At 34.5% G+C, this 16,929-nt stretch overlaps 1 protein-coding gene across 1 annotated transcript; it reads right to left on the bottom strand.

The window, feature by feature from the left end:
- Positions 1 to 243: 243 nt before the first annotated feature.
- On the bottom strand, positions 244 to 16,283 carry LOC141660861 (uncharacterized). The gene is made up of 7 exons (XM_074467844.1): positions 14,308 to 16,283; positions 13,656 to 14,166; positions 12,652 to 13,397; positions 12,189 to 12,432; positions 11,085 to 11,139; positions 9,619 to 9,678; positions 244 to 524 (listed from the first exon to the last, which is right to left on the bottom strand). Exons 1-7 carry the CDS (start codon positions 16,281 to 16,283, stop codon positions 244 to 246), a joined length of 3,873 nt encoding a protein of 1,290 aa, XP_074323945.1.
- Positions 16,284 to 16,929: the final 646 nt, after the last annotated feature.

Raw genomic sequence — 16,929 nt, 5'->3', positions numbered from 1 at the left:
ACTCAAACAGAGATTAAATGTACACATGCACTATTGAAAAATTACTATAATTAAAACATGTAGTACTGATAAGAATATGAACAGTCATAATAAGTTAAGCGCAAAAAAAAAGAAACATTCATTAAGCTGTGAAATCAAAGAAGGCATAAAAATTTTCATTAATATTAAGAAGATGAGTACAAGATTTAGAATTTTAAAATAAAATCCTAACTTAATCTAAGCTACTCAGTCTTTTTCTTCTTCTCATCCTCTTCCTTCTTCATCGCCCAGCAATGAAAGATGCGAGACATGGTACTTGCAAGAGAAATTATATTTCTCTTGTAATGCCAAGAGTTCAAGGTGACACTGCTCAGCCTCCTCAGCTCTTCGCATCTCCTCGAAGTGGACATTCATTCCGAAAAGATGCAACGATAGGGTGGCGTCCCAGTCGAGATGATCAAAAATCGACTGCGGGAGTCCAGTCGGTTGATAATCTTGACCGTCAAATATGACCCTGAGACGGAAGGGATCGAAGTATAACCTACCTGGTTCAAGTTTAGAAACTGACTAATAAACTCCATGTTTGAGAGAACAAATAGTAGCAATAGAATTTGTGAGTTTTGGAATTTAAGATAAAAAGGTTTGTGAAGATTAAGAGTTGTGTATGAGAAAGAAGTGAGTTGTTTTGGAAGTAAAGGGTATGTATTTATAGTATAGGAGATAGAAACTGACAAGACTTTCTGATTAACCATGTAATAATTAAACACAGCACGCATACACTCTTACGCGTATCTAGGTAAATAAAAAGTAATCTCTATTTTCATATTCCTATTCCCGATGTAAGTACTCAAGAGCGTGATAGCTACTTACATCAATAATTAACCCATGCAAGTAATTAAAAGATTTTCCACTAACTCACTCGTAATGAAAAATAATGAGCAACCAATTATTTTGAATAAATTAAAAATAACATTAAAACATAATAGTCAAGCAAAGTTTGACCATTATCAATATTTAACCAACAACTATCAGGATTTATCAATCAACACAAGTTTGACCTATATCAGAATTTAATAACTACTGTCAGGATCTATCAGTCAAAACAAGTTTGACCAATATCAGAGCTTATATACATAATAAGAGTTTAACATACAATTATTGAATGGATTAATAGAAGTTTATTGCATGCTTTCATGGCATCAGAATTTAACACACTAATCAGTATCTAGCAAGTGCTGATACATAATAATAAGATACTATACTCTAACTATCAGTTGTTACTTAATCATTAGAGTTTGAGAAATATCTTGATATCATTCCCAATTCTTCACCAATCTCGTGAAAGTAGCTTCACAGAGAGGCTTGGTGAATATATCAGCTAATTGCTGATATGTTGGAATAAAGATCAATTCCACTATACCTTCTTCCACATGTTCCCTTATGAAATGGTACCTAATGCTGATGTGTTTAGTCATCCAATGTTGTACTGGATTTCCTGTCATTGCAATAGCACTTTGATTATCACAATACATAAGAATAGTAGAATACTCTAACCCATAATCCAGTAACTGATTCTTCATCCATAAAACTGAGCACAATAGCTTCCTGCAGCAATATATTCAGCTTCTGCAGTTTATGTGGAAATTGACTTTTGTTTCTTGATAAACCAAGAAACCAAGATGCCACCAAGTAATGGGCAGCTTCCACAAGTGCTTTTCCTGTCTATTTTGCATCCTGCAAAATCAGCATCTGAATATCCAATTAGTTTAAAATATAAATCTCCAGGATACCAGAATCCCAGATTTATGGTGCATTTGAGATATTTTAAAATTCTTTTCACAGCTAATAGATGAAGTTCCCTTGGATCAGCTTGGAACCTTGCACAGAGATAGGTAGCATACATGATATCAGGTCTACTAGCAGTCAAATATAGGAGTAAGCCAATCATACCTCTGTAGTTAGTTATATCTACTGATGAACCACTATTTAAATCTAACTTGGTTGTAGTGGCCATGTGAGTTGATGCAGTTGTGATGTCTTGCATTCCAAATCTTTTGAGCAAATTCCTGGTGTATTTGGATTTATTTATGAAGATCCCTTCATCAGTCTATTTTACTTGTAACCCTAGAAAATAACTCAATTCTCCCGTCATACTCATTTGATATTTAGACTGTATTAGCTTTGCAAATCTCTCACAAAGTTTATTATTAGTAGATCCAAAAATGATATCATCAACATATATCTGTACTAATAACAAGTCCTTACCATTGTATTTATAAAATAGAGTTTTGTCAATTGTACCTCTTGTGAAACCACTTTCTAACAGAAATAGAGCAAGTGTTTCATACCAGGCCCTTGGAGCTTGTTTTAGTCCATAGAGTGCTTTATCCAGTAAGTAGACATGATCTGGATACTTTAAATTAATGAAACCTGGAGGATGTTCAACATAAACTTCCTCTTCAAGTTCTACATTTAGAAATGCACTATTTACATCCATTTGGAACACTTTAAACTTCTTGTGAGCAACATAGGCTAGAAAAATTTTGATTGCCTCAAGCCTTGCAACTGGAGCAAAAGTCTCATCATAATCAATGCCTGTTAGGAATATGTTGTAGGCTTGATGATATTCTACCAAAACACCTTAGTAGATTTAAATAAGTGAATTGTGTAGCTTTCAACAGATAATCTTACTTTGTCATCCGTTTGACAGAGTAACTTATGTTTAAATAAGTTTTTGGAGAACATTCCTGTGTACTGTAATGCCTTAGAGAACTAGAAGTTGTAGGATATTTTAAGTCATGTTGACTACAAGAATGATATGTAAAATGGGTTGGATAATTGTATATATTAAATGCCTTGTAATTTTGTATAAGTGAAATTGAGTCAACTGCTATGGAAATACTTTCAACGGATATTTCTACAAGGCTTCGACGGATGACCCCAAGTCTCATTCAACGGATGATCCAATAGAATCTCGATGGATGATCCAACAGAGTCTCGACAAATAACAAATTCAAACAGGAGATGATAATGACTTGACAGTCACATAGGTTGATTGTATACAAAAGGAATGTGGCAGCCTGTAATCAGGATTATGAAGATCAAGAAACATTTTCATTTCCATGCTAACTTGAATAAATACGAAGATGCTGGATGGAGATATGAAGAAGCATGTGATTAGACTTAGATATTTTGGTTTTATTAGTTTGTCTCTTTCACATGTAACTTGGTGATATATAAACCAAGAGTAGCAAGTAGAAAAATATCGATCGAAAGAACTGAGAAATAGATAAGGCATAATCTGTTAAGAACTTCTTAGTTCTCTCTTTGTAAATTTGCTTGTAAGTAGCTATGTGATTTTTGCATCATAGAGATCTTCTACATTTATATATATCTCTGGTGGAAACAATAATCCACTAGAAAGTTTTTAAATATTTTTATTTATTTACTTTGTGTTTGAATAAATGAATAATTCTTATCCGCACTTAGCATATTTATACACGGTTATATTTATATTTGCAAGAAGTTTTATAGATTGGAAAAAAACCAAGAATTACATTCAACCCCCTTCTGTAATTCTACTTGTTATATTGTTTGGGAATAATAATTGGTATCAGAGCAAGCTCTTGACACACTAAGAGTTTAAAGATCAAAACAACTAACAACATGAGCAAGAATGATGTTGGAGTAAAGATCCCTTTTCTGGATAAAGACAACTATCACCATTGGAAGGTGAAAATGCACCTGCATCTTCTCTTTCAAGATGAAAGGTTTGTTGATTGCATTGAGAAAGGCCCTCATGTTCCTCATAAACTTGCTACAGATACTGAATAAGCTGTAGGCAATGAGCAAAGTATTCTAAAGCCATAATCTGAATGGACAGATGAAGATATTGAGTAAGTACACAAAGATAAGAAGGCTATGAACATTCAGTTCAATGTTTTTATGGAGACATGTTTGACAATGTCATCAACTGCAAAACTGCTAAAGATATTTGGGATATAATTCAAATCATATGTGATGGAACTGAACAAGTGAGCGAAAACAAGATGTAACTTCTAATACAACAGTATGATCACATTCATTGTGAATACATTGAATCTTTGAGTGACATCTTTAGTAGATTTCAAAAACTACTAAATGCACTAAAGCTGCATGGAATAACATGTTTGCACATAATATGCCATTTCATGTTAACCAACCTGTGCATGATAATTATGCAATTATGAATGGTTTTCAAAGCCCCACTCAAATGACCAAGATTGAATCTCAATCACCTAAGTCAAATGAGGACAAACCTAAGAAACCTTAAAAGGAAGGCTAACAAGGCAGGACCCAAGGAAACTTGGGTACCAAAATCAACTTGATTTGATTTTGATGTGTGCAGAGAAATATATAGAATCTTTGGTATTTTGATAGTGGTTGCTCAAGGCACATGACTGGAGATTCTACCCTGCTCACTGAATTCAAGGAGAGAGCTGGTCCAAGTATCACTTTTGGAGATGGTAACAAAGAGTATACTGTGGGATATGGCTTTCTAAAGACAATGTCGTCATTGAAGAAGTTGCTCTAGTGGATGGACTCAAACATAATCTTTTGAGTGTGAGCCACCTTTGTGATAAGGGCAACTCAGTAACATTGTATTCAGAAGCCTGTTTTGTTATAAACAAAAAGAACAACAAAGTGGTTCTCACTGGAGTGAGAAAAGGAAATATGTATCTAGCTGACTTCAACTCATCAAGTGCAAATTCTATCACTTGACTTTTCAGCAAAGTAAGTCAAGGTGAAAGTTGGCTATGGCACAAGAAACTGTCTCATCTGAACTTCAAGACTATGAATGAATTTGTCAGAAAAGATCTTGTAAGGGGCATTCCTCAAGTTGATTTCTCAAAGGATGGGCTGTGTGATGCCTGTCAGTAAGGAAAACAAATCAAGGCATCATTCAAAAAGAATCTTGAATCAATAAGTGAAGAACCACAACAACTATTACACATGGACTTGTTTGGACCAGTCAATGTGTTGTCAATCTCAAAGAAAAGATATTTCCTAGTGATTGTGGATGATTTCTCAAAGTTCACTTGGACATATTTCCTAAAATCTAAAGATGAAGCTATTGAAATCATTATCAATCATATAAGGTAAGTCAACAATCATCCTGATCTCAAATTTAGAAGAATCAGGATGGGATCATGCATGAGTTTTCAGCAACAAGGACTCCATAACAAAATGGAGTGGTGGAAATAAATAACATATCTCTTATTGAAGCTGCAAGGACAATGCTGGAAGAATCAAAGTTACCAACTTACTTTTGGGCAGAAGCTGTAAATACTGCATGCTTCACTCAGAATATTTCTTTCATCAATCAAGCAAAATGCATGACTCCTTATCAATTATTCAAGAACAGGAAGCCAACATTAAACTTTGTTCATGTCTTTGGTTGCAAATGCTATATTCTAAGGAATCAAACTGAGCAGCATGGAAAGTTTGATGCCAAAACAGATGAAGGTATTTTTGTTGAGTATACAGTTGGAAAAGCATACAGAGTCTACAATCTCAGAACCAACATTGTTACGAAATCTGTACATGTTGTGTTTGATGATAAGGAGATTGAAGGACTGCAAGATGCAGGTTTTCATGAAAGCCTCAAATTTGACAATGTTGAGATGAACTGTGATGATAGTGATGATGAAAGTGATCAAGGAATAATCTCTAAGAAAAATACAGAAAAGTCAGCAATAAATGAAGTACATAATTCCACATCCGTCGAGAGATAAGGTGCATTATCTGAGAGAGTTAATCTGCATCATCCGTCGAGAGGCAAAGATCAATATCCATTGAGCCATCAATAAGAGTTGAAAGTCAATACAGATCACATACAGAAAGAACCCCAACTTCAAGCCAAAGATCCATAAACTCAGGGGGAGTTTCTTCTAATCAAAACTTAGTCACACATCAAGACAACTTTGAGGCCTCTTCATCTAGAGCTAATCTACCACAACAATGGAAATGGACTAGAGATCACCCATTTGAACTAATTATTGGTGATGCATCTTCAAGAGTGCAAACAATAAAAGCAACTCAAGAAGAATGTCTATACAACAGTTTCGTGTCTGAGGAAGAGCCAAAGAAGGTAGAAGAAGCTTTGTTGGATCCTGATTGGGTTTTAGCTATGCAGGAAGAGCTAAACCAATTTGAAAGGAATAATAAATGGGAGCTAGTACCCAAACCTAAAGGAAATAATCCTATAGACACCAAATGGGTATTCAGAAACAAGATAGATTGTAACGCCCCCAAATCTGAGGTCAGAGGATTTGGTCGTCACTATAAAACCTCAATCCAAATTAACCTGTTTAATCAATAAATAAATGGCAACAACTGAAATATATCATCTGTGACCCCAAACTATACCCAAGATCTTTTAAAATTACAGTTCTAGAAACAAGAATTCCAAATTCCACAAATAAATTTTTCACTTTATTTTTCTTTTAAAACTCTTTTCAATAATTCCAAACCTTAAAACTTAACCCGCTATTATATCTTCAAAAAGAAGTATATTAGGCCCAACTATAAAATTCACAACTATAATATAATATAATATAAACAACTTTACATAACAGAACTTACACTAGTCCGCAAACCCTAGACCAACCACCTTCCAAAAGCTTCTTCTTTGCTTCCTCGTATTACGCAGCTAAACAGCGCAAGCTAATCCTCACTGGAGGTTAAATTTGAAAACAAGCAAGTATGAGAGAAAAATGTTCATGAAGATCATTGTAATATTTATATGGTCATTTTGATATAAAACCGACATCTGCGCTAGAGCAGAACATTTGAAATCATAATTGCTGAAACTGGAAATTTAATTAAAGAATCGGATAATTGTTTCTCACTGTATTCAAAACCCTTTTTGATATTTTCGAGCGAAATGCTTCATCAATACTTTGGATCTTGATGAGAATAAAACTCGTAAAACAGTGTTTACGGAAATATCATAAACAACAATAACATGAAACAATGATTATGGAATGACTTATAAACTTTATTCAAAACTGAACTCTTGATATTAATACTCATGTTGTTGTCATATCAAATTAGATATCAATATGAACTTTGATGCTCACAATATCCCATATTGAAGTCAACATTAATCATCTATACTAATACCACCTTTGAAATTTAACAACCTAAATATCCACATCAAGCAGAAACTGAATCAAAACGGCATTTTACCTTTTATCCAGAATAGAAATAGTTGATAAATCATTTATTCTATGAATATCAAAAATGATATGATAATTTAGATTAAGATCATTCTCCAACGGACGTACTATCACATGCTGATCAGCCCGTGTGATAGCACAAGGTCATGATTCGTAGAAACATGTCCCCAAAAACACGAGTACTCAAATAAAAGGCAATATATCTACATGTGGCAAAAATTGTGTCATAATATTTTATATGACACTTAGAAATAGCCCTCCGCTGGACCGTCCATCCCGGTCAATTAAGCAATTTGATCCAATCTTAAAACCTTTTATTGAAAAGGGGTCATAATAATCGATACCCGAAATAATTTTATTCCCCCATTCACTTAGGCAGGAATACTCACAACCAAATCACTTTTCTCAAAATCCAAAACATTTGTAAATCCAGTAATTTGATAAGTAAAACCACTTAGCTATTCTGAACATAGAATAGCAGAAGAGTACTTGCATAAACAAAATCATTTAATTCAGCGAAATGTAAAATATTTATCTATTCCGAACAAAGAATAGGGAAATCAATACTTGCATACGAAGATTTAATATAAATATCACTTGAACAATAAGTGATGATAGGGATACTTGCCTTTGGTTTTTAGCAGTTAGTCATACTCGTAGAAATGTAATTATCTCAGTCTGTCATCTCAAGGCCTCACCGTCCTTTATTTCGCTAAATCTCTGATCTGTTGTTCATGCAGTGCTGCAACCCAATATTCCATACTTATTCAACTTTAGTCTTCATCCATTCCATCTGGTCTTGATCGTCCTGAAAGACTCGTATCTAAAATTAGAAAATAACATTTTAATCGTCTAAACGATAATTACATGATGAACTGCGCGCCAAAATCCTATCGTCTACCCATACGATAGCTCACACATAATTATAACAGTCAAACATAAGAATTCTGACTCACATACACACTTCATTCACATGGCACGTAAACACATAATCTACGTATCACATAATTCATATCACATATGACTAAGTTCATCAAAAGGTCTGACTCGGTACGTTTAAAACTGAAATCGAGTCAAAAATATGATTTTTTGATCAACAGTCCACTCAGAATAACTTGCAAAACAAGCGACCTTTCGAAACAAAAGAATTTGGGTCTCGAAAGTATTTTTATTGAAAGCGTAATATCTTTCTGAGTCTATACGCGTTCGTTTCGTATTAAACGGACGAACGCTTTATTTTCTACGAATAAAATAAGAATAAATGGGAATAAATAAATTAACAATAATATTAATTGATTTTTAAATACTCAAATATTTTTTTAAAAAAACTCAAAATAATTTTTAAATCATTATTTAGGAAAAATCAGAATTTAAAATGATTTTTCCATAATTTTTGGAATTAAAATAAAATTAATACAAATTATCTAAATAAACTGATTAATTATCAAAATAATTAATCAATATAAATGAATAAAATTTTCGAATTTTTGAAAATAATAAAAGGAAATAATTTTTGGAATTAAAATAATTAGGTAAATAATTTTAGCCTTAAAAAAATAATAAGTAAATGATTTTTGGAAAATAAAAATAAATGATTTTTAAAACAGAAAATGGATTTTTGAATTATTTTAAAAACTAAAAAGCTGGAAACAGGATTTAAATTAGGGGTTAGGGTTTGGGTGAATCGAACCCGGGTTGGAATTAAAACAAACCGGGTCGGGTTAGGGGAGAGTCGGGTCTCGCCAAGAACCGGCTGGACGAATTGCAGAAACCGGTGTGTTAGATATATATGAGATGTCATGTGTAACACCCCACTTAAACAAGTAGATGCTACACAAGTTAAGTCTTATTTATTAATGAAAGCAAAACAAGCTAAACATAATTTATTAAACTAATAAAAGTTCAAAATCTTCAAAATAAAGTTCTCTAACAAGATCCAAAATAATATGGAATAAAACATGTCCTTGACTTTATTTTCAACTAGATAACAAGCTAAAATCTGGGCAACACTCATCATACCCCCGCTTTACCCCCGACTACCTGTGGAAAGAAATAAATACGAGTGAGCCAAATGCCCAGTACGAATATATCATTAAAAGGTAAAGCAAAAGAATATATTTGATTTTAATAATTAGCCAAGAAGATGAGTAATATGACAGTAATTATTTAGAAGCAATGAACCAACTAATCCAAAAAAAATCAAAGAAATGGCTGAGAACAAGTAAGGTGAGTACTAATAAGGGCATCTTATAAAACCTCTGCTCGCAAGTAAACACTAAGCAAAGCACATTGCAAACAGTTCCTTCTCCGGTTATCCACAAGAAGGATAAAATGAAATGTATAAAACATTTCCCAAACAAACAAAATGATCATGATCTTAATCATGCCTCATACCCCAGAGACATGCTCGTATACTCACAGCACTGATACGAGTTAGTGCCGAGAGCACCAAAGACTGCAAAAACTCCATGTGCCTCGTCTGTGATTTACCCACACAGATAAGTTTAAGAGCCCATAACAAATGGTTACAAAGTGTTTCCAATAATATTGAAAATAAAAGTTGCATGTGACAAATCAAGTATACTGATAGGCAACATAGATCAAAAGTGGTTAAGCAACAACATGGATCAAAGATGGCTGAGCAAAAATTAACAAGTGTACATATACACTTAACAAAATAAAATTTGATAAGATAAATATGATGGGACAATAAGTACAGGGGAAGAAAATATATTTTAAATGAAGAGAGAATGAAAGATACTCGTACCTGGAATGAGTCTAAATTATTAAATCACTACTTAGCTCCAAATCAACCTCCAAACCAATCTATAATATCAACAAAAATATAATTTATAAAGGCCAAACTCTAAAACCCACTAAAAAGTAAGCTAACAAAATTATAATATTTTATACAGCTACCACAACTAAAACTGATTATCACCATCTCTAGAGTAGTATAAACATATAACTAACAAATAATCTGAATAATATACAAGCTGGTTTACAAAATATAAAAGATATTTTATTAATTTATAAAAGTAATGTAGAAAACTTTAAATATATGACTTTATAAAAGTAGACAAACTTAAATTATACATTAATATAACACATTAAATTGTAAAAACAATTTAAGAAAATGATAAAAATAAATATAGCATGCTCTCTGTCTATCAACACATACCGACAATATTTATCAAATCCACCTCTCACACGTTAGTACTACAACAGTACTTACAAAATTTAAATTATTAATTAATAACATATTGGTAAAAAAAAGTAACAAATATGTTATGAGGAAAATATAATAAGATTAACAAATGTAAATAATTTATAATTTTAGATAAACAAACAACCAACTGTTAATTGCTTAACTTATTTAACAAAATATTTTGACTACATATCTCCTGTAAAATAAAATACTATGCATATCATTAGTCCTACAAATACATATTTTGTCAATTTTAATAAATCTCAATAAACTAAATCTTGTAAAAATAGATTTTATTTTACAAATACTTTTACATATTAACAAACTAGCATAATATAACATGATAATATTGTGAACAACTCACACACATAACTAGTAAATAATAATTAACAAAACTAGCCGGACACTAACAATATTAAAATGTACCATATCATCCACTTAATAAAATGTAAAAAAAAAACCTGAGAATCATATAATTTCTTAAACCAACTTAATGACATAAAAATTAAAAACAAAAACAACAGGAACATGACTAATTAAAATACTACTAATTAAACATCTTGTAGCCAGTACAAATAACAATTAATCAATTAAATCAATTAAACATGCATTAAACAATAACCTAACACAATATATAAACACATAAACAAATAATATAATAATTTGATAAAACTTACCTGAATTTAGAGCCTGATTTAATATGTAAAAAAATGTGTACAAATAATTATAAACCTGAAAATAAAATGATTAATATTAGTATACAATATAAATAGTAATCATCTTAAATTACATAATTAAATTTTAAATAAACCTCCTCAAGATGTACACTTCTCTGAAAGTTTTGGCCGACCTAGCTATCTTTCTCCTCCTTTTGATCTTTAATAACCCAAAAATCTATTTCTCCTTCTCTTAATCTTTAATAACCCAATATTTTAACAGTGACACTCCAGTTAGCTCTTCTCTGACCTTCTTGCACATGTAGATCCAAAGCTTCCTTTCTTATGCACCAACTCTTCTATCTCACTCATAAGTTATATAATATAACTATTTTTCCATTTTGTTAGCTATCGCTCTAAGATGAGTTTTTTTTTGTGTGAAAGCACTAACAGGGTGACTCTGTTTATATAATAAGTAGCTCAACAAACTATTAACTATCACCCGGTTTGACTCATATTCAAATTTTAAACAACTAAAAGATAGCTTACAAAATTCAAATTTTTAACAGCCTATTATCTACATAAAACATTATCCATAATTTTGAATTCTAAAATCAATTAATAAATATTTACTAAGTTATTGCACCAACAATGTACCAAAGAAAATATGGGGTATTATATTCTTCCCTCCTTAAAATAATTTCGTCCTCGAAATTCTCGTGAAGTACCTGATTCGAAGAGGTACGGATATCTTGCACGAACTGAATCCTTGGTTTCCCAAGTAGCTTCCCGAACATCATGATTTTTCCATAAAACTTTAACAAAAGGGATCGTGTTCTTGCACAACACTCTCTCCTCCCTCGCCAATATAGCTTCAGCTTTTTATTCACAAGACAAATCTTCACGAAATGCATCTAAGGGATACTGAACAACATAATTAGGATGATATACATACTTCCTCATAACCGATGCATGAAACACATTGTGCACCCGTGACAATTGTGGCGGTAAAGCAACTCTATATGCCACAGCTCCAACCCTCTCAAGAATCTCAAAAGGTCCTATATACCTCGGACTTAGCTTACCCTTCTAACCAAATCGCTGAATGCCTCTCTGAGGAGATACCTTAAGGAAGACCTTGTCTCCTACTTTAAATTCATATTCTCGCCTACCCTTATCAGCATAACTCTTCTGCCTAGATCGAGCTTGTTCAAGTCTTTCTCGAGCAACTGCTACCTTATCTGTAGTGACTTGGACTAGATCGGGACCTTCTAAAAGCTTTTCTCCTACTTCATTCCAACAAATAGGTGTTCTACACTTGCGCCCATATAGTGCCTCAAAAGGAGCCATACCAATGCTGCTCTGCCAACTGTTATTATAAGCAAATTCAACCAAAGGCAAATAGTCATCCCAATTTTCATATCACTCTAATGCACATGCTCTCAACATGTCCTCCAAGGTCTGAATTGTCCTCTCTGACTGCCCATCCGACTGTGGATGAAAAGCTGTGCTATAGTTCAACTTGGTGCCCTATGCCTTTTGAAATCCTTTCCAAAATCTTGAAGTGAATCTGAGATCTCTGTCGGACACGATCGAAACTGGAATCCCGTGTAGTCTAACAATCTCATTCCTGTATAATAGCGCTAAGCTCTCCAAGTTCATATTCTCACGGATTGCCAAAAAGTGAGCAGATTTAGTGAGTCTGTCTACAATCACCCATATCGCATCATGTTTCTTAAAAGTCTTAGGCAATACTATGACAAAATCCATGCAAATATTCTCCCACTTCCAAGTAGGTAACTCCAATGGTTGTAATAAGCCACTTGGCCTCTGGTGCTCAATCTTCACCTGTTGACAAGTCAAACACTTCGAAACAAAATTGGCAATATCTCGTTTCATGCCGCTCCACCAAAAGTGTTCCTTTAAATCTTGATACATCTTTGTCTCACCTGGATGAATAGAAAATGGTGACCTATGGGCCTCTTCCATCAATTCCTCCCTGAGTTCCTTGTTAGCAGGCACACATAGACGATTATACATCCATAGAATGCTATGATCATCAAAATGAAATCTTGGTTGCTTTTCAGGATCAATATTCTGGACAAAAGACCATAATTCTCCATCTCCATCCTGAGCTGCCTTAATCCTAGTGATAAGACTAGGCTCGACATGCAAACTTGCTACCATACCAACTGTATTCTGATGATAAAACTCCAAACCAAATTTCTCAATCTCACGTTGAAGAGGTTGTTGTTGCGTCACCAAAGCGGCCAAATTTCCAAAATCTTTCCTGCTTAAAGCATCTGCAACCTTATTAGCCTTGCCGGGATGATACTGAATGCTCACATCATAGTCTTTCAATAATTCAATCCATCATCTTTGCCTCATATTAAGCTCCTTCTGCGTGAATATGTACTTCAAACTCTTGTGGTCAGTAAAGATCTCACACTTATCACCATACAAATAGTGTCTCCATATCTTCAATGCAAAAATGACGGCTGCAAGCTCTAAGTCATGTGTCGGATAATTCACCTCATGAGGCTTTAATTGTCTTGAAGCGTAGGCAATCACATTTCCATGTTGCATCAATACACAGCCAAGTCCCTTCTTCGAAGCATCGCTATAAATCACATAGCCTCCCAATCCTGATGGTAGTGTCAATACTGGTGATGTCACAAGTCTCTTCTTCAATTCTTGAAAACTAGTCTCACACTCATCGGTCCATATGAACTTGTTGCTTTTTCGAGTCAACTGTGTCAATGGCATCGCAATTGTCGAAAAGCCTTCTACAAATCGGCGATAGTAGCCCGCGAGTCCCAAGAAACTCCTCACTTCCGTCGCAGTGCTAGGTCTTGGCCAATTGGTAATAGCCTCAACCTTGGCTGGATCCACCTTGATTCCATCTGCTGATACAATATGTCCCAAAAATGCAACTTGATCAAGCCAAAATTCACACTTCTTGTATTTTGCATACAATTTGTTATTCCGTAGTGTTTCCAACACAATTCGAAGATGCTCTTCATGTTCCCCCCTTGACTTTGAATACACCAATATATCATCAATAAACGCAATCACAAACTTGTCCAGAAAATCCTTGAATACCCTGTTCATTAGGTCCATGAAAACTGCAGGTGCATTTGTCAATCCAAAAGACATAACAAGAAACTCGTAGTGTCTGTAACGAGTCCTGAATGCTATCTTCGGAATATCACTTGCCTTCACTCTTAGTTGATGGTAACCTGACCGTAGATCAATCTTCGAAAAGTATTTTTCTCCTTGAAGCTGATCAAATAAGTCATCGATCCTCGGTAATGGATATCTATTCTTCATTGTGATTCGGTTCAACTCTCGATAATCAATACAGAGTCTCATCGAACCATCCTTCTTCTTCACAAATAGAACTGGTGCTCCCCAAGGTGAAACACTGGGTCTAATAAAACCCTTATCAAGTAACTCCTCCAGCTGTTCTTTCAGCTCTTGTAGCTCTAACGGAGCCATTCTATAAGGTGCCTTAGAAATAGGTTGTGCATCTGGTAACAAATCGATAGAAAATTCCACCTCTCTTTCTGGAGGAAGACCCTCCAAATCGTCGGGAAATACATCTGAAAACTCACGAACAACAAGAACATCTTCTAAGTCTGGATGCACTTTGGACGTGTCAATCACATGAGCCAAAAATCCTTCACATCCATGAGCAATCATCTTCTTAGCCTTGATGGCCGAAATGAATTTTCCACAACCACTAGGCTTAGAACCCTGAAACACGAACTCGGGCGAATTGGAGTCGCCAAAAATTATTCTTTTTCCTGGACAATCAATTGTAGCTTTGTGTCGCTCCAGCCAATCCATCCCCAGTATGATATCAAAGTCCCTCATCTGAATAGGTAAGAGATCTACAAGTAGTTCTCTAACGTCTACTCTAACTACACAATCAAGATACTGAGAATTTACAAGTATAGTTACACCCATAGGAGTGCCAACAGAAAAATCCGATATAAGTGCAGTGGATGCAATGTCTAAGTGTTTAGCATAAGATGTAGAGACAAATGAATGTGTAGCTCCAGTATCAAATAAGACTATAGCATTTCCATTACCGACAGAAAGTGATCCTGAAATGGTACCTGGAGTACTTGCAGCATCTTTTGCAGTGATGGAAAACACACGACCGGAAGTCTTCTGGTTGCTTTTCTCTCCCTGATCCTTACGATCCCAAGGCTTCTTTGGTGGCATCTGACAGTCTCGAATAGTGTGACCCTTCTTTCCACAATTGAAGCATGCTCTAGTAGCCCAATAGCAAGTGCTTCCTCCATACATCTTTCCACAATGCTCACACTTAGATGCTTCCTTATTTCCAGTTTGGTTGAAAGACCTCTTTTGCTTATTTCCTTGATTTTCATTCTTTTGCTGAAAATTCCGAGTATTATACCTCTGATCATTTGGTTTGAATCCACCTGAAGAACCACCATTTTTCTGAAATCCATGTCGACGCTCGGAAAAGTCATCTTCTCTTTTTCTTTTTTGATTTTGCATGTCTCGTTTCTTGAGAAAGTCAGCCTGATGAAGCTCTTGATCTCTGGCACTGTCAACCAAGGTGTCCATAGATGTATAGCGGTTAGAGATGATATGGTTGCGGATGGAATTCTTCAATGCCCACTTAAACTTCATGATTTTATCCGCTTCTGACCCAGCCACAGATCTTGCATAACCAGCTAACCTCTGAAATCTGACTTGAAAGTCTGCCACTGACTCATCATCTCTCTGAGTAATACTCTGATACTCCCTTACATATTCCTCACGTATGCTGGCTGGAAAATACCTCTGGTCAAATTGAGTTTTGAATACCTGCCAAGTAAGAGTATTTTCATAGCCAGGTGCATGCGACGCTACTACAGACTTCCACCAAGTATTAGCATCCCCCTCAAGACGATAAGTAGCAAATCGAGCCTTTTCCACCTCTGAACACTCCAAGACCCTGAAAATTTTCTCCATGTGATCTATCCAAGCTTCAGCATCCATGGGAGTCTTGGCCTCCTTAAAATAATTGGGTCTTTGCTTCATAAAACGATCAAACATAGTTTGACCATCTCGATCTTGCCCGTTAGCAGTGGGATTCTGTCCACGTTGAACTTCCCGCAACATCTCCATAAAAGTACTCCTATCCATAACAATCTGCTGATTATCATTCCCCCCAGTATTTCGACTACTGCTACCTCTTGCCATCCTGCACAAAATTTTATGAGTGCACAAACACATATATCACAAAATCATATCCAAAATCTTAAATCTACCCGTATGGAGTCAACCCAAAACTCACAGGTCAAATCCTAAAGGATAGTCTACAGAAACTATAACCTAAGCTCTGATACCAACGTTGTAACACCCCACTTAAACAAGTAGATGCTACACAAGCTAAGTCTTATTTATTAATGAAAGCAAAACAAGCTAAACATAATTTATTAAACTAATAAAAGTTCAAAATCTTCAAAATAAAGTTCTCTAACAAGATCCAAAATAATATGGAATAAAACATGTCCTTGACTTTATTTTCAACTAGATAACAAGCTAAAATCTGGGCAACACTCATCATACCCCCGCTTTACCCCCGACTACCTGTGGAAAGAAATAAATACGAGTGAGCCAAATGCCCAGTACGAATATATCATTAAAAGGTAAAGCAAAAGAATATATTTGATTTTAATAATTAGCCAAGAAGATGAGTAATATGACAGTAATTATTTAGAAGCAATGAACCAACTAATCCAAAAAAAATCAAAGAAATGGCTGAGAACAAGTAAGGTGAGTACTAATAAGGGCATCTTATAAAACCTCTGCTCGCAAGTAAACACTAAGCAAAGCACATTGCAAA

This window comes from Apium graveolens, chromosome 5 (genome assembly GCF_009905375.1).
Source record: "Apium graveolens cultivar Ventura chromosome 5, ASM990537v1, whole genome shotgun sequence".
In the NCBI taxonomy this organism is placed as follows: domain Eukaryota; kingdom Viridiplantae; phylum Streptophyta; class Magnoliopsida; order Apiales; family Apiaceae; genus Apium; species Apium graveolens.
This window is presented reverse-complemented; position numbering and strand designations above follow the sequence as displayed.